Source organism: Procambarus clarkii, chromosome 45 (genome assembly GCF_040958095.1).
Source record: "Procambarus clarkii isolate CNS0578487 chromosome 45, FALCON_Pclarkii_2.0, whole genome shotgun sequence".
Classification (NCBI taxonomy): Eukaryota; Metazoa; Arthropoda; class Malacostraca; order Decapoda; family Cambaridae; genus Procambarus; species Procambarus clarkii.
Window position 1 is genome coordinate 4,387,739 of NC_091194.1, and position 25,565 is coordinate 4,413,303.

At 35.5% G+C, this 25,565-nt stretch overlaps 1 protein-coding gene across 10 annotated transcripts in view; it reads right to left on the reverse strand.

The window, feature by feature from the left end:
• Positions 1 to 803: 803 nt before the first annotated feature.
• hpo (serine/threonine-protein kinase hippo) overlaps positions 804 to 25,565 on the reverse strand; it is a 52,991-nt gene continuing 28,229 nt past the window's right edge. For 3 of the 10 annotated variants that reach the window (XM_045761256.2, XM_045761251.2, XM_045761252.2), the window contains 13 exons: positions 25,220 to 25,300; positions 24,068 to 24,248; positions 23,238 to 23,465; positions 21,892 to 21,997; positions 21,322 to 21,469; positions 20,499 to 20,673; positions 16,954 to 17,067; positions 14,973 to 15,195; positions 13,575 to 13,654; positions 13,340 to 13,456; positions 12,464 to 12,697; positions 5,504 to 5,632; positions 804 to 4,107 (listed from right to left, as the gene is read on the reverse strand). In XM_045761256.2, the coding sequence (XP_045617212.1) occupies positions 3,949 to 4,107; positions 5,504 to 5,632; positions 12,464 to 12,697; positions 13,340 to 13,456; positions 13,575 to 13,654; positions 14,973 to 15,195; positions 16,954 to 17,067; positions 20,499 to 20,673; positions 21,322 to 21,469; positions 21,892 to 21,997; positions 23,238 to 23,465; positions 24,068 to 24,248; positions 25,220 to 25,300 (1,975 nt within the window). In that variant the 3' untranslated portion in view covers positions 804 to 3,948. The remainder of the gene's footprint in view (positions 4,108 to 5,503; positions 5,633 to 12,463; positions 12,698 to 13,339; positions 13,457 to 13,574; positions 13,655 to 14,972; positions 15,196 to 16,953; positions 17,068 to 20,498; positions 20,674 to 21,321; positions 21,470 to 21,891; positions 21,998 to 23,237; positions 23,466 to 24,067; positions 24,249 to 25,219; positions 25,301 to 25,565) is intronic. The other 7 variants (XM_069301218.1, XM_045761257.2, XM_069301217.1 and 4 more) reach the window with 3 other exon arrangements.

Below are 25,565 nucleotides of genomic sequence, written 5' to 3' on the forward strand. Positions count from 1 at the left end.
CACAGAGGAAAGCTAGCAAGTGAGACATCCATAAAAAGGAAGGTGGCCAAAGGTAACAGACCCCACATGAGGGGTAACAGTCAAAGCACGGCATAAGCAAAAATGAGGATGTTAAAGAGATCATGGTAGTGAAGGCAGTAATGATCACAACACTCCTATAGAGACAGGATGCCCGGTTTTAACATGAGCTCTAGATAGGGGAACAAATGAAAGGCAAAAGAGCTGAGGTACAACACAGAATGATGCAGAACAGAGGGGCAGAGGAGTAGGCATGGCAGCCATAATACAATTTAGACAGCCATGAGAGAGGAGCGTGTCAATCAGCTTCTAGGAAGTACAGGACAAGACTTGAAATGAGATAAGGGCCTTAGAGCATTCAACTCGGAGGTAAGAAGCATGGAGTGACCAAGACAAATGTATAAAAAATCGGGATCAATCTCAAGATTGGAGGAGAGCGGAAGAAGGGGAGCTGGTACATGTGTTAAGGTTCAGAAACGGGTGCAGAATTAGGGAAAGTAAGAAGGGTGGGAAGAGTAGTATGATGCAACACACGAGCATAAGTAATCTTAGAGATAGAATTAAGATGGCAGACCAGGCCCCAAGCCTTGAAGATATTATATACTCATTATGCTTGAAGGCGAGGATGGCTCGTTGGAACATACAGTATATGTATACACGAAAGAAGGCAGGGTGGGCCTCACTAGTTGCATCCATATCTATGTGAGCAGATGAAGCAAAATGAAGCCATTTTGTTACCCAGGTAAATCAGTTTTTTACAGGCTTTTAGGGCTGGTTGAGGAATAGGTTTTCTTTCATTTATTTATACAAGTTAATGCAATGATAATTGGAGAAAGCCAGAAGTCTAATAAACTTGAATTGTGAGGCAAAAGAAAGGGGAAGAAATTTTGTAGAGTGGTAAAACTTTCTGGCCTAGTACTGGAAGCTCGCAAAAATAAAATTGCCATTTTCTAAACATGCAGGTAAAAAGCTTTTAGAATCCTAGGACAGAAGGCTCCAAGAGCCTGGTACATAATATAAGTCCCACTCTGGAGTATGCTGTTGTGACAGTGCTGCTTTAAGGGGTAGGGATTCACTAAGTCATAAGTGTTTAGAGGAACGAGTTGAGGCTCTTGCATGGACTAAACTATAACAAAAGGTTAAGGATGCTGACTGTTCCAGCACTGAGAAGACGATGGTAATAATCTAAGGTGCTGCTAGGGGGGTGTAACAAGTTTAATAATGAGGACAAGCAAATATGGATGAAAACTTGAACACACATGTCAGAGGAATGTTAATAGGAACTTTTGAGCATGTAAGAAAACAAATGGAATAGTGTAGAAGAATAAGTTTTGTGAAAAATTGTGAAAAATTAAATGTCAAGGAATGGGTTCAGAGGGAATACATTAAACCTCTGACAGGTGTGGCTTAGGAGTTCGTACTCAACCCCTACAAGCACAATTCGACAAATGTATACACACAATTTTATACCGGTATGTATATATTATATACATGTACACATCTGTAAATTATAATTTGGTATTAGTACTGTATCCTAATTTTGCAACTGCACCTTTTAATACATAGACATATCTGCTACAATATTTGTAAATGCTCCTAAAAATTTTGACTCCCATATCACAAAGCTAAAGTTTTGGCTGAGGCACTTGTTTAAGTATGACAAATATTCAAGATGCTGTATGACACTATTCAGTAGTAGATGAATCAATGTCACTGAATCAAGAAACACATACAAACCCCTCTAGTTACTTAGACTGGGAAATTATTCCTTCTCTGACTAGAAGTGTTAAATCCTTAGTTGTCTGAAAACAACCACATTTCGTGGCAAGATCGACCATTACAAACTGTGCACGATGGGAATGAATACATTTTACACCCAAGATTGTAGTAGTGAAATACATGACGTACACAGAAGTGATGGTAAATCTTGTCGCCTAATAAATACCAAATCACAACGTTCTCGGGCAATAACAAGAGCTCTGATGCCAATACCATTCTTATGAGAACTTCAAGTTTGAACTATCAAACAAGCCTTCAAACATTCAGCTGGACCCTTGCATAAAACTTAAAATAATCTCCAGAATCTTGACAATCAAATTTCCACCCTGGGAAAGGCTGGTTAGAAATTAAAAGAAAATAAACTTGCTAAGAAGAAATTAAAAAGCCAGCAGGTAATTCTTGATATAAAAAAAATTACTAAATGACCCATGGAAGGTTTTCATTACATTAAAACAACTCTTCAGTCTGTCAACATTACAAAACTAGTTTCTTTTATAAATTAAACATGGTAATATATATTTATGTACAGTACTTCACTAATGTGCTCTTCCATTTTACATGAAAAATGACTCATGTCAACTTAAATATTTCTTGGCTATAATTAATGCATTTAATTATTCCTCTATACATTATTATTATGTACAACTTATTGAAGGCTAACATCCCTAAGTTATTATTCAATAATTAAAATGTATGCCGAAATAAAAATTGGCCAAGCCGAGTCAATTCTAAGGAGTACGAAAATTAAGTGGGTCCCAATAGTATAAAATAACCCATCTCAAAATTGGCACAAAATATCTTCAAAACCATATTGGTAGCCAAGTTTCATAGTTTAAACATTTTGCTTAAGAAAATCCTTTATCACTTGGGAAATTTACCCAAGTGTTTCCCGAATGTTGATTTAGCCGTCATGCAAGGGAGGCAGTTTCCACCTACTTGCATAGTCGCTCATTTTAAAATATATACAACTAGACACGTAAGGTCAGTGTCCACAGCCAAATGTCATTCAGAATTTGTTATGCGACTCTTGGAACAAACTGCATTGCAAGCATACTTCACAAAAAACATTAAACACAAACTTTAAGGTCATGCCTTATTTACTTTGATATTGAAGAATATAAGCAGAGTTGAGATAAAAGGTGGTGAAATTAATTCCCTGAGAAAGACATGCACAGCTATGACTAATGAGAGAATTTGACACGTCAATGAGTGTGTGCACATGTAAGTGTGAAAGTCTAAATAATACCTTCATGGTAACACTTTCATCTGAATACAAATTAAGAAATTCAAATACTGTACACAAATTGAGGTCAACAAAACATTCTGGCCAAAACAATACATGTTAATGGGATTTTTTTTAATCAAATGTATTTACACATTTGTTACTTCACACACCACATTCATAAGATAAAATATAGAAAATAAAAACCTTGATTTTATCTATTGGTATCTGACAAAATGTACGAGCATCCATACACACGAGTTATAAGGAATAGAATTTACTTTTTGTAAATTATAACATCACTTTTTTCTATACAATTTACTTTAAAGCAAAGAAGTAATTTTACTTATTTCCCTCAGGGTTCTGCAATATTATTTTAATTATTGCTGCTGAAATATTTCAATATTTCTGAATAAAATTTTTCATATTAATTAAGTCATTCTGAAGATAACTTTCAATCAAGCTTGGGTCACAACATGCCAGCATATAACGTTCCACAGAGCACGCCACCAGTAATTCAATCACTAGGTTACGGTATTACCAAATAACTCCTCCTATATCGTATTTAAGTTGTCCATGTTCCCATGGCACTTTGACTAACTTCTTTACAGCCTAAGTAACCTTAACTTTACGCAGTTCTCTACTGTAACCACCCGGGATTATTAATCACATGGCACACAAGTTACTTCGCATCCCGAGATAGATCGTTTCTATTAAATTTTATCTTTAGATGTCACTAGTTTTCAATATCCACAAAATATTGATTTTATACATTTCGTAAAATGTGTTTACAATTCCTTACCATTAATATTTTGCTCAAAGAAATCTCTCACAATATGTGGCAATCACAGTACTTTCAATTACACGAGATATGTCTTGGAAGCTTACAGTAAAGATCACTGTACAATAATATACATTGTGCAAATATACTAGAAATTTTGCTGTCTCTTTCTCTTCTGGTCCATGGCATCAAGAATAGGTTGCCTTTTTGCCTGATATCGCTGACGAAGTTCGTCAATCTCTCGTTCCATTTCTTGATCCAAGGTAGCCATACGTTGGTGTAGTTCCTCGTATGTAAGGTGTTTTAGCTAAAAGTAAAAGAATTTAATTACTCCACAATTATAGAATATCTACTTATACTGTACTATGAAATTTAACTTCTTTCGACATCTACACATAAACCAGAATGTATTCTCAGCTATACAGTGATACACGATTCTAAAATTTCAAGTGAAAATGGAAACAGCATAGTAAACCATGTTTGAATCGCATGATTGTGTTCCCTGGGCCTGAAAATGTCTACATATGAATAGTGGTGTGATGAGTACAGGTGGATGCATGGGTTAGTGTAATGAAATGCATACATGATGCTATAATGTGAAGAGTAAAATTAGTTATGAATTCAATGAGCACAAACTAGTGCAATGTGGGAAGTACTGTAATTATAAAGTGCAACATGGTGTTGGTCAAGGAATTGGTGACAAAGACAGTACTGTACTTACCTATCTGTGTCCTATCTGCTCTAGGTTATGGATGAAGGTGGCTTCTACGACTTCTTAAATACATTCATGCCATGTTGTTCTATTTCCTCTAAATTTAAAGATGGTCTTCTTAACTCACCTTGAATATTTCCTTCAGAATTTTGTATCCTAGGAAGTCAAACCACCTACGGTATGCTTGTCTCTACAAGCTTTATGATTGTAATGGAGACAGAGCTCCATTAACCAAGCTTCATAGCTTCACCCCCTTTAATATAAGTAGTGTTGTTGTATACTCCTCGACTCCTGCATGCCACATACTACCTTTCCCAGTTCAGTCTCTTTCCAGTTATCCCAGCTTTACTACACCTTATACTAGCCTTTAGTAAGGCAGTCCTTGATACAGTATGTAAGGCAGAACTGTTGCTAGAACAGGACAGTGCTCAATGGAAAATCCAGATCCTTGTATAATGGATCCATCTAAACAGGTCAAATTTGATCAGTGAATTTTCCCTCTGAAAATCTAATTTATTTGAATAAAAGTTCTGGATTCTGGAGAACAAGGTGAAATCCAGGTAATATATTAATTATGTTCAGCGATTTCTATCAAATCCATTTTTTTAATCTTTACTTATATTTACAAATAAGTTTGAGGCATTCAAGCCTACTGGCATGAATGAAAATGAAAATACATTGATTGTTGACCAGACCACACACTAGAAAGCAAAGGGAAGATGACGTTTCGGTTCGTCCCTTCACTTTCTAGTGTGTGGTCTGGTCAACATACTTCAGTCATGTTATTGTGGCTATTGAGTATAAAGAAAAAGAACTTGTGTATGGATTTGACTAAATTAGACGTACAGTATATTGTCAAGACTCGTGTATCCCTTCTACACTTTAATGTTGCTTGAATAAACAAATACTGTATATATATAATCACTGTAAAGTACCAAGACATTATCCTAAATATACATTTTTTTTCGGTTTTAAAGAAAATAGAACTTACAAAGTCAAAATCTCCATCAATAAAGGACCTCTGGAATTTTGGTTGGTTTTCTGCTGCGACTCCCCGAGCTGGCAGAGGATGATGATTCCCTGGATTATTCATCTGTACAAGTTGTCTTTGGAGATCATTCTGAAATGTAAACATGCTCATCATGGAATATGCACATTGTGCATCCAGGGGCACACCCACAAGTTCAGTAAAGAGCGAGGGGAAATAAGTGTCTAAAGCGCACTTACAGGACCTTACTATAGATTTCCAAAAGGAATGTGCCTCGACAATAGGATGGCTCACAAGTTGGTAAAGAAGTCTTAGGGTAACTGAAAAGATGTTGTACCGGAGTACACAATATGACAAAATGGAAACAGTTATAGTGAGAGAGGCAGTGTCAGGGTGGAAGGAAGTGGCAAGTGGGATCCTGCAAGTTTGATTGTGCTGCTACTCTTCCTGACATAAGTTTTTCCCGAGGTAGGAATTGTATAGTAGCAAAGTTTGTTGACACAAAACAAACGAGGAAGGCCAGGACTGAGGACTATGTATCACGCAAAGACACAGACAAGCTGCAGGTATGGTTATAAAAACAGCTACCTGTACTCTCATTTTAATGCCAAAAATATAAAGTAATGAGGTTTGGGAAGAGGACCGAACAATTTAGGAAAGGCAGTTATACAAATCAAAAGGAGAACGAGAGAGACTGAGAGACCGAAACCTGAGACCTGGTAATGTACACACTATCATCATAACACCAGCAGCATACACATAAAACTAGCAAAAAATTAGGATGGTACATTATAAGAACAAACAAGGAATCCTTGAATCTACCATACATGTAACTTTGCCTACTACTAGAATGTGCACAGTCCAAGCACAATTTGAACCTTGAAAAGTGCCACACATATGCCAAGCATCAAAAACTAGGTACAAGGGAACCTGGCAAAGAGAACTAAATCTAAACAGCATTGAGAAACATTAATAGCAGATAGGATGTGATAACAACATTGTTGTTTCCTGTCAGTCATAAAATTTGAGATGGTATTTTCCAAGTGTGGGACAAATGAATCAGGGAGAACAGTTGGAAGTTGGTAACAAATGAGCAAAGAAAATGGGAAAATTTTTAAGCTCTGAAAGTGAAATTTAAGTACCAGAACATCCAGTTTTCTTGATTTGCAACAAAATATAAAACTTGGGATACCAATAGTATACACAAACTGAAGCCACATTGAGCCAACCTGCAGATAGAAAATGTAGAAATTTGTGAGCCATTACTTTTCATGATACCCCTTATTTTGCATGTTGGGGAGTAGTGTACAAAATGAGATGTATTAATTGAGAGGACAGGTAGGCCAGAGATAATGGCAGCAATACAGCAGCTAGACCAAGTTACAAAGTAGCTAGTGGCCACTAGAGATAAATCACTCCTCGTAGGCACAAATGCTCTATGCAATGTACAGTAGTACTTTTTATAAACCGATACATTATATCCAATTAAAGAGTACTGCATTGTCCTATTAAAAGTCAATATTTTTATGTATGTTTAACAGTGGATTTAAAGAGCAGATTTTTCTTACTAGAAATATAACAAAAGGTGAGAGATCGGGCCATAGGGACATTGATCCCTAGAACCAACACAAGGTATGATGGTGCAGCAGAAAGGTTAAACAGGGTTACCCTTCCTGCACCCAATCATTCACATTTACTACATGCATAATTTCTATCTCAACCATCATAACTTTATTTTAGTCCACATCCACTTAACAGTTTTCTCCCACAATTTTTAACTTTAACTTTAGGATGAATGAACTACTGTATCATCCTTGTACATACAATTATACATGCCACAATTTCTCACACTAGGCCTATAAACTAGGTACCTCCTTTTCACATCAGTCATCTTAATCTAACTCCTGACCCCATATATGATGGCGTATACCATGTATTGCACACTGAAATATCACATCGCTAATAAATACCCACAGTAATATACCACTCACTCTATGCATCATTAGTTTTTACAGCTATTCAGAATTGGCATAATTCTGGATAGCTGTAGGTGGAAGAACACCTTCCCCCCAAGGTGTAATTACGGACGGTATATTAATACGGCTTATAGTACAGTATATTCAATACCTTTATTCACCTCAGTGGGGTGTTCTCAATTATCTCGATCTGTTCTCAACTGCCCCATCTGGCAATATACTGGTACTACTGTCAACACAACTCTCTTACATGGTTATTTTTCCAAAAGTAGTTCCGCTTCAACTCCACAAATGTCTCTACAACGTTCTCAAATGATTTCGTCAGTATCTTAACATTTTCCACAAAGGAATCTACCTTCTACAGCAGATAAATTTATCTAACTTCTGGTATTCTCCATTTACTATTCTGCAGGACAATTTGGCCACAGCATTCGTGCTTATTGTTTTTATCAAAATTTTGTTTAATATTTTTGACAGCCATATTTCATATGCCTTCTGGCAAAATTTTTACATGCACTCTTTCCTATTACTTTATTACATTTAATTATTTCTGTATATACAGTACCTTAACACCAGAATATACAGTACTCGCTTATTCCAGATAGATATATTGGTTGTTATACGATATTGCACTCTTCTCACGCCATCAAAGCTAATCATACAACTCACGTATTCTCTCTCTCCAAATATCCTCTGAACCACTTAATAATCACTTCATCTGTGTGTGGCATGCGCATTTATCCCTTCCTAGTTCCTTATTTCAAATCATGTTGAAAGAGACACGTGTCCTTCTCTAAATGATTATCTTTAATATTTGTATCTCCCTTTTCACCGTTACCTGGTTGATGGGGTTCTGGGAGTTCTTCTACTACCCAAGCCCGGCCCGAGGCTAGGCTTGACTTCTGAGAGTTTGGTCCACCAGGCTGTTGCTTGGAGTGGCCTGCAAGCCCACATATCCACCACAGCCCGGTTGGTCCGGCACTCCTTGGAGAAAACAATCTAGTTTCCTCTTGAAGATGTCCACGGTTGTTCCGGCAATATTTCTTATGCTCACTGGGAGGGTGTTGAACAACCGTGGACCTCTGATGTTTATACAGTGTTCTCTGATTGTGCCTATGGCACCCTTGCTCTTCACTGGTTCTATTCTGCATTTTCTTCCATATCGTTCACTTCAGTACGTTGTTATTTTACTGTGTAGATTTGGTACTTTCCCTCCAGTATCTTCCACGTGTATATTATTTGATATCTCTCTCGTCTTCTTTCTAGTGAAGCTCTATGTGCTCTTTAACTATATACAAACATTTTACCATCCTCATATTCCCATTTTCTTGCATTTCTCTCTCATTTTGTAGCCATAAAATTTACATTCTTTGCATCAACGAATAAAGAATAATAACCTTACCCACATATAAAAAAGGGATGACATTTTGGGAACAGTTCAGGATGGACTGAAACAATTTTCCTTTCAAATGTGTGTTAGGTTATTGATTTTCCAGCCACTTTATTATGGCTTATTCTCTGCATACAATAAATACCGTTTTTTTATCCACAAGTATAAATGTAGTTGGGTGTATACATGATCATAATTCCCTGCATGTGTCAAGCAGCAGCAAAAAAATAATTCTATTGCCGGCATTGACACTACACCTAAATTTGTAAAGAAAATAGTGTATTTTTCTCATTCTTTGTAAGTGATAGAACATTATATGCATAGGGGAAGTATTCAATATATAGTATAACAAAATTTGGCAAAGATTGCAGCTGCCCCTTAATTTGTTAAAGCTTTAAGGACACATTAACCAATACACATGCTAATTTAGTTACGATATGTCAAGTAGTCACAAGTTGCACAAAGTAACAGGAATGCATGGAAAAAGGAAAGATGAAAGCTATGGTAACAACATGCTTGCAAGTTAGGAAAAAATGGCAAGCGCACACAAGTGAAAACGTAATATAATACGTCTGACAAAAATAAGAAAAGAGTGGGAAACATTCAAAGACAATATGGTGTACAAAACAGAGCTGAGTCCCAAGTGGCAATATTGTGTAAGTGTATCCATAGACCCATCAATGAAAGTAGGGGTGCCCATTATTATGCCTGCGTAGGGGTGCCCATTTGACTTCCCTCATGGTAGCACCACTATACGTAACAAAGGTCAACTAATTTAGTACCTCTATAAATGACAAATTTAAAATACAAAGATTTTACTCACATGATTTTCCTCTATATCTGAGTGCTGCACAGACAGAGAGCAGTAACACATGTTAACAATACATACATTTGATATGAATTATTTAAAGAAACTTCAAATATTTTAGCCTGTGCTGAAAGGCTACTGTTAATTTGAAGTCTTTCTATACACATTAAACAGACAATAATATGTGCTGTACCATGATGCATTTAATGTGTGTGTACTTCATCTGTATCATGTTGTTTATAGTTTACTATACATAAGGAATTAAGCAAAATGGGCAATAAAATTATAGATAAGAAAACAGTGAATAACAAACATAAGAATTACAAAGCTTAGAAAAATTTTGGAAGAAAACTAGGAAATTGTGTTATTGTTTAAGATGTTTTCATATTAAGCCATGTTCTCTGAATTATTACCATCATGGGGATATCCCAGGTCACAAGCTACTGAGAAATGTTCATAAACTGGTGATCTCGGCAAGAACAGGCCCAGGGTTCGTGAAAGAGTTACACAACTGGTTCATATAAACACCAACATACTACCAAATAAATAAATATATATATATATATATATATATATATATATATATATATATATATATATATATATATATATATATATATATATATATATAAATCTTTCAAATGAAAACCATTACCTTCAAACAGATTTAGATCTAGTGAATAATAGTGACAGGACTCTACCTAGACCAAAAAAAAAAAATTCTAAAACTCATACACCCCGTTTACAAAAAGATGTGACTCCTACAGGAATTAAATTAGTTAGGATAGACAAGAGAGTGAGGGGGAGGCCAAGTTGGCTAATTAAGGGGGTGGCCCAGTAAAAGGTGGGGAAGATGGGGGGGAGGGGCCCCAGAGTAGAGGGTAGATGGTGTGACTGGACAGTAACAACTTTACTTCACTACTCCTGCACTGACCTTTTCTAACTGAACACACAAAAAACATTTGCAATTAGGAACCTTCACTTTGTCATCATTAGTATTTTAAGTTTCAATTCACTAAATTGACTTTTTAAAAATCTTGTGCAGGAATTATGCACAACAAAATCTCAAGGTAGTACCATGTGCCTGAGGAGTTAAGGGCTGAAAGTTAGATTCAAACATATGGCTTCAATAGTTATTAATGGGAATTATAATGCAAAATGGCCTCTATGGCCTTTTAATTTATCAATTTCAATAGCAATATTTTCAAGTTTCAAGTAAATACAATGAAACTTTCTCATGATGACTTAAAACCTCAGGAGAAAATGACAAAACTGTAAGTATCCTTCCTATGAGTAACCGAGACAGGAACAACATTCAACAAAACATTAATCCAACATGAGGTCATCCAATTACTGTACCAAGTATGACGATAAAATGGAAACACACTGCCAATTTAACCAAATGATCAATACTAAAAATAATATCACTATTTTTAAATGTCAAGCTGTCTCAACCCTTGTGCTGCAGAAAGCATTTCTGGAAGCCAGGAGACCTTATGCCAGATTTTACGGAAAGCAACATGAATCCAACGACTTTGGTAACAAATTACATGTCGTATATTTTCACTACGATGTGCTGGAAGGAAAAACTAAAATTTGTAGCTGGAAACTTGAACTTTTTACTGCTGACAAGGAATGTATTAATAGGGACAGGGAAAAATTAACTGCATGCAGTAGGTAAAAATTTTTTTTAGGAACATAAACCCCCTATTCTCACAGTGATTCAAGATTTGTATTACTAAAAGGTACTGTACTGAACATTACATTTTTGTTTGTGACATGCATATATTTTAAGCACTTTATATTGAAATATGACCAAAAACAAAAGTATTTTACTAAAATTTACCCAATTACTCTTATAATTACATTATTGCAGATATTTTCCTGCAATGTTAAATGCCCTTCTAATGCTTTGCATGTCCCTTTCTCTGAAGCTATGGGTCCCCCTTTCCAACCAGAGGTACCTACCTATTTATTTTTATATACTGTATTTAAGCATATTATTTAATGTACCATTATTTATGATTTAGTAATTCAGTCCATTCTCTTGATTTGCTATATTGTACAAAATGGTAACCCTAAAGAAATGTATTAACCCCAGCCTCCCACCTAAGATAATCTAACCAAATGAAGCACAAAGTGTGGATATTTGTGAACTGCTACTCTTCATACTACTGTACTGTACTTTGTAATAGGGACCATAATGTACAAACTGAGATGTGCTAATTGAGAGGACAGGTGGAATGATTAATGAGTAAGAAATAAAGAGCATGCTCATTTGTTATTAGAAATGGATACAAAAGAGAATGTTCAAAGCGTTATGGCGTCAGTAGTTAACGTATGAAATGCATTAGGCAGTGATGTGGTGGAGGCAGACTCTATACACAGCTTCAAATGAAGATATGATAGAGCCCAGTAGGCTCGGGAATCTTTACACCAGTTGATTGACAATTGAGAGGCGGGATTAAAGAGCCAGAGCTCAACCTCCCGCAAGCACAACTAGGCGAGTACACATAAACTTCAGGGCCAATTATAATTTCTAATTATACATATACATAAATTTTGTTCATGAATATACTGTACCTTGAAAAGGCTAGTAAAGAACCCCACTAAAAACACTCATTCCAAAGGAAGATTTGATAAATTTTAAATTAAGGATTCTTCAAAGTGAAAATTTCCTTATGAAAAAGGAATGTAAAAAATTAGAGAGAGAAGACAGTAATATATTCAGCCCAAATATATATTTACAATAAACAAAACTGGGCGATTATTTAAAAATAAACAATTACCTCAAATTTTCTTCGCTCCTCTGCAGACATGGGCTTGGGCTGAGATTGTATTAAGGCTGTAGGAGAATAGATCATTGTGTTATCCGATTCATCCTGTTTCTCATAGTCCTGATTTCTCAGTTGTACCTGCTGTGGTTGCTGCTGGAGAAGCACTTGCTGTTGCTGCAGGCTGGATTGTGCCTGCTGCTGCTGCAAATTCTGCTGCTGTTGTAATATATGTTTGTCATCCAACAACTGAAATAAGGAAAAAGGAAGAAAATTAAGCCATTATGACTATATATAGCACTTGATAAGGATTTTGGATAGGGCAGAGGATACTGTAGTAATGATGCACAACCACTCGGACGGAACGGTCAGGAAATGAACACAGACCTGCAGGAAGCATGTAAATCTGCATGTATATAAAGTTCTACCGATATGTAAATGTTTCTGGTCATTGAAAGGGTAACAGCCCAAGATGACCAATACAGTTTTTGTAAATTAGTGCTGAGGGCACTAATGGTGTAAGGGGGGGGGGGGGGGCATGCAACTGCCTCAGCTCTGCCTCTGCTAGTAACATGCAGATAGTGTTCAATATAATATTTTGTTATACAGTACCCATAATCTATCTATCCATGTTATTTTATCACAAGTAAAGTAACTGATTAAACACAGTTCTTTGTAATGAAAATAACTAAAATCTAAATAAAAAGAAATTTACACCTGTGTTGGTGCCCTAAAAGGGATCAAAGACAGATTTATCAAGTTATTCCACTCATTTTGTACATCCTCCAACCAGCATTGACCCAAATACAGTACATGAATTTAGCCTATTTTTGCTAATCAAGACTACTAATCTTATCACATTTATAAATCAATTCAATCTAAAAGACATACCCGAGTTGATTGTGAAGTAGGATGTTGCTGTGTGATAATTGGTCGACCAGTTCCAACATACTGCTGAGATGTCACTTGATTCATTGCTGAACTATCCTTCAAGCCTTTACTTCTTGCCTGTTCAATGTAAACAGTTGAAACATAAGACCTTGAAATGTAAATATAAACTATTAACAACTTTTGTGCCTATAAAATATGAATCATTTATTGTACTGTATTAATAAAAAATTTTTACCTTCTTTTCCTGTTCTTTCTTGTCAAAATAATCGAGGAAGAGGGGCCGATCCAGTCTTTCTCCCGGTGCAGTGTCATGTCCTGTGGAAAAAGTAAAATTATTCAGCAAATAGTTAGGAATTTTTTTTTTGCAACATATCTAGCAATAATGATAGGAAAATCTGTTATTCACATGCAGTATATCAAACATCAAAATTTGTATAACATGGGAAGAAAAAAAAACACACTTTGGTAATAAAATGGGAAATAATATTAAAAAGCCAAATTTCTTAACAATAATGTTGTGAGACTTAATGTTTTATTAATGGGGAGTTGGCCTAGCAAGGATTGCAAAATGGCATTTTAACATGTAGGGATGTAACAGCAGCCGTTATAGACACCTCTGTAGTCAACAGGTAGCCGAAAGCATTTTTTTTTTTTTTAAATATAACTTTTCTGTATTTTGAGAAATGGGTATTATTCTGAATGGTATTGCATGTTAATTTTGACAACAAAGTCAGTGTAGTGAATTATTAAGCATTTTGTTGTTGGGGATTGGGGTTACTGCTGCAGAATAAATTTATGGGAAATGTTTTTAAATTTTAGTGATAAATTAACTACGGTATTGAATAGGTAATGTTTTATGCATGCCACCAATAATGGTGGGTTTCTGTATGATACACAACACATCACATCATTACATTGTCTCCAACTTTCATGGGGCAGCGAGGCATCGGCCCAAAGAACAAACGTAAAGAACATTGTAAAAATTTAAGATATCAATTGCAACATATTGCATCGAGGATAAACAAATACTGCCACACTCCAGCAGTCATCAGTAGCAGCACCCTTCCACTTCATAAAACAAGATGTTCAGTACCTACTGTAACTTGTCATATTAAATATAAATCCTTAGTCTTGACTCTTGCCATTTCCTGTGTGCTGTCCACACACTTCCCGTGGCCTTGCACTTAACACCCAGATCTATGGACTAAACAGACTAATGGAATGTATACTATGCCATTTGTCAAATGCTAAACAAACCCACAGTTTTAATGTACTGTACTTACTATTTGTACCTGCAGAATTGAGCTATTAGATCTTGGACATCACCTTTCTAACCAATCTATTTTTCCTCTATTTTTCAACTATATATATTTCTATAAATAATTGAACAGTGTCTAAATCATTGGACAGTTTTAATGTCCAATGGTTAGGAATACCTAATGGAGAGGAATCTATTCAACAGTCACACTGCTACATGTATACCTATAAGCAGCATACATATAAAATTATACATTCAAACCAAATAAATAATGACACCTGGATATTCAGGTTATACTTTACATCCATCAGGCTCCATCATAGTGGTAAGGTATTATTAATGGTTATCTTTCACTAACTAAAATATAATTCTTACTTTTCATGGTGGAATCCTCGTCATCCTCGTCATGCTCATTATCCGAGTTTATGACCATAGTGCCAAGATCTGCACTTAGAGTTCCTGTACCAACTGGTGCTTTAAGAGTTCCACCAGAACCCAAGGGAGCCATCAAAGTGCCTTCATTATTCAGTGACTTAAGAGTGCCACTATCTCCACCACTATACCGAACCATAGTACTGCTGTCCATTTCGTCTTCATCCTGAGCAAGATAATTTTTTTTTAATTACAATCTGTTGTGAAAGGAGGTTTTCATTCATCTAATTTTAAGTTATATATTTCAGCTTGCCAATTATTCAAAATGTACATTCAAAGCACCACGAGTTAATCAAAATCTTGGTAGTGATTACCATCCCACTTGATCCATGATTACCATCCCAATCTTCGCCCAACTACAAGCATATCAATGTCCAACACATGTATGTTGCCACGCAAAACAAATGTGAATTACTATTGATAGAAGTATCAATAGGAATTGATAAGAAAGGAAACTCGGCTGATATACAGCATGATGAAACTAGCAGCTTTTTAGCAGATTTTATCCAATACAGTATAAAAGTAGATCCAGACAAATGCAAATTGGTCACACCAACTCTCAACTGAAAATGACATTTCATAATAACCAAATCTCCTATCTTTTCTACTTGCTGGTTTTGGAAAACTATGCTCCCATGACCTAGGCTCTCACCAGACCTCCTGGTTAATTACATACTTGTATCCAGTACTACAGTCCTAACTGGTCAGCATCATTAGCAGAAAGTAAATTAAGCATACCTGGAGAGGGTTCTCGGAGTAGTTCTACTCCCCGAGCCCAGCCTAAGGCTAGGCTCGACTTGTGACAGGTGGAAGCAGGTGGAAGTAATGCCCAGGGCACACATGCCAGCCAGGCATCAAATAGGGTCCTTTGTTATGATTTCATAATGTCAAGAACAGAAAGCCTATCAAGCTTACCGAGGTCCCTTAGGTCTAGGCCAACAACTGACATTACCCAGGAAGCAACCCACAACAGGTGCCTAACTCAGAGGCATCCATTTTCTGCTAGGCCAATGTCACATGAAAGGAAATATTCCCATGCAATAATTATGAAGCCTAAAATCAACATCTCACTATATTGCTCAATAACAAACAAACACCTTTCACTACTTTGTCATACCATTTCCTTTCAAAATTCACCACACACACTGTGTGTATTATCGGCCAACTCTTACAATTTGTAATTAACATTATGAACTTCATTTACCCAGTCCTGGTACAATTCCTTCCTTCACAATGTGGGGAGTTCACATACACTATTTTTGTTTAAAAAATGCAGGTTACTATCAAGCATGTTTACTGCAAAAAAAAAAAAAATTAAAACATTACCCCTTGCTATAATTTTCATTGCCTTAAAGAGGATGTTAAGTGCCACAAAGCTTATTTGTGTACAAGATGCATGCAATTTTTAGTAGATTAAATAAAAAAAATTGTATACCATACATAATGAAGTTAAATTCAACTTTCCCTTTTAACAACAATAATATACTTTAGGATCTGCATGCAAAATCAACCCTTATACACAAACACACATGCAAACAAACTCATTATCAATCTCTCCTATTAGCATAATCATTGACCCAACTCAATAACCTTGGGAGATTTTACCTTTTAAAAATTAAAACTATGGCTGATTACACATGCAAATGCAACATGAAACATGAAGAGCTCAACAGCACCAAACCAAGCAAGGCTTTCCATATAGTAATTTGTTAGTAGACTAAAAAACACCAACATACAATTGACAAATTCTCCGAGGAGCTCTTGTACATGTTGACTAAAGCTGGCTGATAAAAATTGACAAATTTAATCAGAAATTACCGTTCGGGAGGAATTTTGGCAGCTATACTGTACGGACAACATAAATCAGTGTGAAACGAAACTTCACAAAGCACCTCCATGCTGCATTTGTCACGAAAATACTTACCTGAAGTTCAGTATTAGCAAGGTTGTGATGATGGGTTTGATTGTGTTGATTGTTTTTGTTATCCTGCTCGGCTTGCATGTTCAATCTTGGCAACTGTAGTAGGGGCACTTGTTGCTGTGAGGAGTGAGGGACATTGGGGGCATATTATTACAACCCTATACAACTACCCCCTTCCCCTCACAGGAGCACTTTCAACAATGGGACAACCAACTTTGTAAATGTAAATTTCTCAAAACATTCACAACTTGTGAACAAAATATCTATTACACAGCAAGTCCTTTTCAATTGCTTTTAATTAATAAAAATAATCGAGTGCTTTTTAATTAAAGCAAAGATTATAAAAAATGTATGCTCATATAAAATTAATCCAGTTGGCACAATATTGAAGAGCAGCATTGGTTCACCACAATCAATGTCATCAACGTTAATTCAATGGTATCAACATATTGATATGCAGTTATTGATATGGTGTTTATATGCTATTGCTCTAATATTGTGGTCACTGGGCATGTGATTAGTAAATTTAAAAATTCAGTTAGTTCACCAGGAGAAAGCAGTCACAAACTGTGTGTGTCTGCAAGATAATACTATCAAAGAACAGTCATAATGAAACCCCAGACCCTCAAGTCCTCCTCTTTATGTCCATAACATTTCAAGATTGCCTCTTAAGACATTGTATTCAGATGTATTTTTCTACATTTCATTAAGGGTAGCTTAAAGCAGATTTGTTTTCCAATCAATTCATTTAAAAAAAGTTATCATGTACTTGCAATGAATAATATCCATTATTTTGAGTACAGCAGCACATTATACAGCTGCATAATTATGTTAAAACAAAAGCCTGAAAAAAAACTGAAAAGAAAAAAAAAAGTTCCTAAAACCAATGCTATTATCTGGGTCATGATGGGAATAAGTACACACAAGCAAGTAAGCCAAGTAAAAAGGAACTAGAGAACGTCTTACAAACGCGTTGAGAAATACTAACAAACCAAGAAGTCTGCGAAACTTGTTGCATTTCAAGTCGATTTCAAATGATGGAAATTAATTCAAGATGTCTTATATTTTTTAATCGTAATGATTCTACGAGTATCAACAACACCGATGTACCATATATTTTTACTAGTTTTAATTTTACTAATAATCTATGATACAGGCAAGCTTCTATTTAAAATAACTAGAGCACTTTCCTTACACTTGCCACATACACGAACACGAACTCAAAGTGAAGGAAACTCCAATGCTGTCGTTAAGGTTAGAAGATTGAACTTCAAGTAAATTCCATAGAAGCAAAATGTTGATATTAAACATAATTTTCTTTGTTCTTTAATGTCATGGTACTATAAACTCTAAATGTTTTTGTAAGTTGATATTTTCATCCAATTCATCAAACTTGTGTAAACTGTTGAGCAGAAGTACTATTATAATTCAGTTTGCATTATTACTCAGTTCCCAAATGACCCATGCAATGTTATTCTTCAATAAAATAAAATTTTACCATCAATCCCTGTTAATAAATTCTACAATACTATATCTAGATAAATTATTCTGTTAATTTCAAACTCCTCCACCATATAGAAAGCAGCATTAACAAATACATAACTGATGTTGGTACATTCAATTTTGTATATACTGTATAACCAAAGTGTGTACACCAGCCAGGCCATCAGAATACACATACCACACTTTTTTTTTTTAATGTTACCAACAAAAAAGCCACAAAAATATACTTAACCTTTTTACCAGCTGTCCAGCACCTGATATTGACTAGCTTAAATAAGTTTAAAAAAAAAAAAAAAAAAAATGAAATCACTGCAAATTGTATTGTCAAATTTATGTGCATGAAAGTGAAAGATAACAGGTGTAATGACCATCTGAAATCAGACGATTCCTTGCAATCACTACAATAGAACCTGCTGCTGTACCTGTAATACCTGTAATTAGCTGAATCAATCTTTTAATTTTAACTGTGGGAGGAGGCTGTTACTGTGAGTGTGTGAATGTGAGTGTTTGAACAAGCACGGTAGTCAGAAATGAAAATAATCTTCCAAAATATCAATGTCATATCGCAAGATTTTTCAGGCTAAAATCAACTACAGTACTCAAATTCACCGAACATTAAAGTAATAACATCCAAGCAACTAACTGTGCCTTGTAAAAATTTCCAGTGTCAATGGTCTTCATTTCTAATAAATACTGTCACACTTTTTTTTAAATACCATGAGGGGGCTAAATGTTATTTGTTCCATGTGAACTTTTAATAATTTGAATGAGTCATTGTTATAACCATGAACAATGACTCCTATATTATAATGAATAATGGAACAGACTCCAAAAACTGACAAAAGACCTACAACAGGGGTCCCAATCTGTCCCAGTAGTACAGTTGGGTTCGATCCCGACTCACAATCGAGAATTCTGGGTTTGCATCCCGGGAGGATTACAAATGGTTGGGTGCATTTCCTATCACCTAATGTCCCTGTTCACTTAACAGTAAGTAGGTACTCAAGAGTTAGTCAGCTTCTTGTGGGTTTGCATCCTGGATGGGGTCATTAATTCGACCTGGATGGGGGGGGGGTGCCGTTGATATATGGCTAACGTGTATGAATACACTCTGGCTGCCTGCTCCCTGATAATGAATTATTATTATTATTATTACAAATTTCTCAGAGCTTCAAACCTGGCATTAACTAAACCACACGACTCCAAAACACAATAGAATGACTACAAAGCTTATATATATATGAATAATATATTATGTTTCACTTCACAATGAAAGAATTAACCAAAAATAATGACCACTTAATAAGATTCTTGTGAAGATACAAATCAGAAATAAATAGTCTTCATAATATATTAAACAAAATGCAAACCCCCCCCAAGGTGCTACTAGGCTCCTTATCAGTATAGCATAATTTTATTTTGACCACAAGGTTTGCTGTATACCAAAGAGGAAGCAATTTACTTTCAACATTCTTAAACTATCACTCCAAAATAATAAAAATATGTAGACAATTTACTAGTGACAAACTTTTTTGGACTATACAATTTTGAACAGCCACAATTACATGGTGTAATGGCATTTATACCAAATTTGGAGCAAAACTGCAAATTCCCTACCATACAGAGAAATGAAGAGCATGACACTGGATAAAATTAGTACAGGAAATGACCACCAAGGCGCCACACCGTCCTAAACCAGCAGAAGCCATGGTAATATACCAGTGTTCAAATATGAAGCAAAAGGGATAAAACAAAATTATGTATGACAATTCTCAAAACAAAGCTCTGGTATAGGCAAAGCTATAAAGGCAAACCCTTGCTGGCAAGAACAACAATGTAGACTTTAAATGTATTTGAAAAGTCTGTTTCCAATATACCAGTACAGTAGTACTAAAACAAAAAAAAAACAAGTTGCAGAAAGCTAGTGCATCCTCAAAAATATAAAATTATGCAGAAAAATGTACAGTATTCACAAGCACACCATAGCCTTTCATACGAATATAGTATTATGAACTCCATAAAACACATTCTCCTGAAATACTTACAGATTCTGTTATATTCTTAATTTGCGTTTGTCTATTTGAGTTTTGACTTTCCCGAATCTCCATAGCCTCTTCTAGCATGTTCCGAAGTATACTTGAAGGCTGCGCACCTCGGATGAACTGATTCTGAAGCAATTCTGAAGCTGTCGCTCTTTCCTCAGGGTTTTTCACTAAACATCTATGAAAGGTAATTAACATTTTATGTTCAATGCAATATTTGTTTCAAGAACATTTTAATAGACCTATCAAATTTTACTACCTATCCAGATTTTTAGCATGTTCCTCCTCACCCCCTCCCCACTTTCCCAATCTCTAGGTTCCCTCCCACCTCTTAAAAGCCTATATACAACCCCTTCCTACTGCTCGATACCTTGCCTTTTGTGACCTTCCTCAGTTTCAATTATTTACCCAATAGACTACTTAAGATCTCCTTTCCTCTTCTCAGCTTCCCCTCAAGTTAATGCCTTCTCTTAGTTTCTCCTCCAATTCTCTCTGGCCCCCTAACAACTACTCTTCCCCTCTTCTCAGTCTTTGCTTCTCCACTCCTACACACCTCTACTCTCTGTTTTGGATTCTCCACTACACAGCTCTCCCCTCCTCTTTTGTCTTGGCTTCTCCACTGCTACACTCACTCCCTCTGTCTCAACTTCATTATGACTCTTGGTCCTAGTTCCCAACTTGGTTAATAGAACATGATGCAGATGTGCTAACACTATTGGCATAATTCATACATAATGCCAAAAATACTTTATTGTACACATGAATCTCTAGACTTCCACTAATTGTGGTGTTTCAAATTTTAACAGCACCGCTTCCATGTTTTTACCTGGAGACAAAGTCAATAAACTCCGGTTGCCACTGGTCTGGTTCTCGGAAAGATGGTGGGGGTTTGGTAGGGATCATAAATATGGCACGCATGGGATGAATGTCTCCATATGGGGGCTTACCCTCTGCCATTTCTAATGCTGTTATACCTGAAGAAAAATTTTAGAATATCAGCATTTATTGTTGCTAATTATTGAACTAAGGAAAAAACATTATTGGATGAACACCATGTAATATTAAAATGATGATAAAGCTTCAAAGGGCCAAGTAACAGTTAAAAAAAGATTCTGCAAAAGTTTTAACTCTTCAATGCTACTCTGAACTTTGTGCAAGACCAATTATTCAACCCACTCTTGCAGAATATGCTACTTTTACAAAAATGACCAATCCATTAACATTTGAATATAGTGAAAATGAAAGCATCATAACATTTATGAATTAGTCTCAATAGGTTAAGCAGATCACTTTGATTCATATGTTTATGATAGAGGAAAATAGTATTATTTTTTACGGATTTGAAAATACAGAGAATGGGCCAAATTATTTCATACATTTTTATGGCAAATTTTACCTAAACTCCATATATCTGCTACACAGTCATAACCTATTTCCTGAATCACTTCGGGGGCCATCCAGAAAGGAGTGCCTATCACAGTGTTTCTTTTGGCCATCGTGTCCTGAAAAGAAGCACATTTTAGAATGGCTTATTTTAAATAAAAGTTCTACATTAGAATAATTGTAGTCTAAAATGCTGCCTTTCTGCTGCTCATTGGCACAACACTGAGTTTAACATCCTTAACCTAATATTCAGTGACTGAAAAGTTGATAAAATTAGTTTATACACAAATAGATAAGCCCACCCTTAAATATGACTGATGAAGCACAGGTAAATGACCTTTGGTGCATCTCAAGCCCTGCCAAGAATAACATGACAGTGCCTGGCAGTTACCACCAAAATTATTTGTGGGTGGCATCATTTGCTTTTCATAACCTTCCTTAGGACTTTGAGTGTTAAAACCTTATGAATAGAATTTATGACTGAATTCAGTGTGTATTACAATTTTTATTTTTTACTCTTGAATTATTCTAAATAATGAAATACAAAAAATTCTTAAGAAAAACAACTCTTTAATAAAGTAGGATAAATAGGATTAGTTGCAGTATATGGGCAATGGAAGTGCAGTATCACCCTATTGAGGTAGAGGGCAATGGCCTAACCTGTCCTCTCATATACATAATATTTTGACGTAAAGATCCCCTACATCAAAATGTGATGTAATGTACTGTACTACAAATCATTGCAGCTCGCCAAGATGATGGGCGGTTATATTTTCTATTCCTGGGTCCATCAGTTATGTTAGGGCACATAATTTTTTGTGATGTGACAATTGAAGAAGATGGGCTGAATGGCTAACACACAGCCTAACTGGACACAATGTTGCATCATGTGGTGACCTGCACTATAATCTCTACCATACTACCCAGGCAATCTACTCCACTTAGTCAAGTACAGTACTGTATAGTATTTACGTCACTTGTGAATTATTTATATCTATTTCCTCCCATTTAAATATCACTTGCAGCTTCTTTTTGAGGCACCATCACTGTCTGGCATTGATGCCATCAAATATACATACGAATACACTGATTGACACTATGAAAAATGTTGGTTTTTCTTAGGTAATGCATATTAGCTTAAATTTTTCAATATCTTCATGGTCTAAGCAGTATGATGTATATGACAAGCAACCACAAATGAACGGGCTTTTCTTTAAGTGTACATGAATTTTATCAATAAAATTCCTAACAATCTGCCTTAGTTTCTTTTGACAATGTTCAGTATTTGCATAAACTTCTTTGTATTTATATATGGTTATCATAAACAAAAACATTAGGAGAAAAGTATACAGTACTTACAGACAGCTGACCTGCCACACCAAAGTCGGCTAATTTAGCATGACCTTGAGTGTTGAGCAAGATATTCCCGGCTTTTATATCCCTGTGTATTTTCCGCCTGAGGTGTAGGTACTCTAGACCACGTAAAGTATCATATATAACTGTTGCTATTTCTTCTTCTGTCAGTGTTTTCTTTCGTAACCTCATAATGTCCGATACCGAACCAGCACCGCAGTACTCCATGACAATCTGAAAATTAAAAATGGTTAAAGCCAAATTAAATATTTTTTTGTGTCAGTACAATATCAAATTTGTAATTATTAAAAATAAAATGTACTGTAACAGTACAGTACTGCTCAGTATGCATGTTAGCGATGTGTATCAGGAAACATACGGGGACAATACACATGCATGTACAGTACTTATCTTTCGTAGTAGGAAGGGAGTATACATCACAAATAAACTGATGACAGATTGAACCCTTAATACTGTACAGTACTGGTATTATTACTTATAGACAATAAGCATGTTAATACAAACATTTTAACAATCTTAGTTCAGCATATCTTACCCAGGGTCCCGTGGAACCCCAAGGTAACTATGGGTTCTGCAAGAGAGTGATATATACACTAATTCTAATCATGTGCATATATATATTTGTCATTTTTGTTTTTAATTTTTCTCATTTAACTAGTATCAAGAGCAAAGACAGAAATCATCATCTTTCAGTTGACAATGAAAACTTTGTGTGTATAATTATAGCCTGGAATTATTTCAAGGGTATGAAGGTTGAGATACACTGGTCTAGTTGATATGGTCATCACACAAGAAGCCTGGTCAGAGCAACTTACCCACAGGTCTGAATCTTTGAAATAGGAACCGTAGTATTTGACAACATGATGAGAGTCGCACTGCTGCATAATGGATATTTCTTTTATTATCTCTTGTAGATCTGTGTCAATGGGTACCTGCTTAATGGCCAGAACCTGACCTGATTCTTTATGTAATGCCTTGTATACACTGCCATAGGATCTGAAAACAAAAAATTACAACTTTAAAATGATGAAGAATTGAATGTTAATTTTCTTTAAATGTTCACAAACCTTGCAATGCATAAATAAGCCATGGCAAAACTGTATAAAATACTATAGTGTGTAATGAGCAAAAATAAATATATTCTTACTCATTACTTTAGAGAAACTACTTAGTAAATACAGTACATTCAAATGCTGAACACACTTGCAAGCAAACACTGGGCAACAATACAGTAACTACTACAAAGATGCAATAAAAATAAACAAGTCAAACCCATTACAAGTTATTTAATAATTTTTTCTATAGATTAACTTAATGTTAAAAAATTATGAAGATTCAGGGCAAATATTAATGAAAAAATCTACTAAAAATGAACTAAAGTTTAATATAAACTGTCGTGACGCTGTACCTTGTTAATACGTACTGTACTGTATTACACTCCCTGTATTTCAGATTTCTCAAAATATTACTTTCTTGAATGGTCAACATTAGCGCCTGCCACAGCTAGCTTACTGGTTGTTGAGTGGTTAACTATCTATATCTACTTCTTTCAAAGCTTCTGTCTATTAGCATATTTATGGACTAACATCTTTCATTTCTTGTTATCGGCAAGAGTTGTGGGCTAAATGCAGGTACTGTATGCTGAAGTCTTTGACCTGCATAAGTTGTAAAATGTTCCAAATGTATCTACCTTAGTTTTAAACCATTAGATATGGCAAGCAGTTGATGACCCATACACATATCAACATTTAGCAACACTAAACAAACACTCTGAGGCGAATTGGTGTACTCCATTTCCTAGACTTCTTCCACCTGCTTACAAGATGCAGAACAAAAATATTAGCAAGTGGAAATAAAATTCTAAATATGAATCTGCCAGAGAAGCAAACATAACCAGGCATCAACTGCAAATAGTGTACAAACAACAATTGCAATGCCAAGTCTGTAAACATAAGAGGATTACTCACCCCTCGCCCAATTTACAGATGATATCGAAGACTTCTTCGGGTTGTCGCATGAGCGACTCTTCGCTCAGCTTCACTAGCTCCCTGAAACACAATATAAATTAACACACTGCAATACTCTACCACTTGCATGCACACTTTGAAGTATTTTACACAACCCCTAATGATTCACTCTACTTACATTATGATAAATACATGGATAGAGAGTAGATAATAGCACCAATTATGTAGTTGTTCTCAATTAATTTCTGTGAATATTCGCTCCCCAAAAAATGTTATAAAAGTCTATGGACTCGGCACTGAATATTTCACATTCACCCACTTCATGAAGAAGCTCGCAATGCACCTT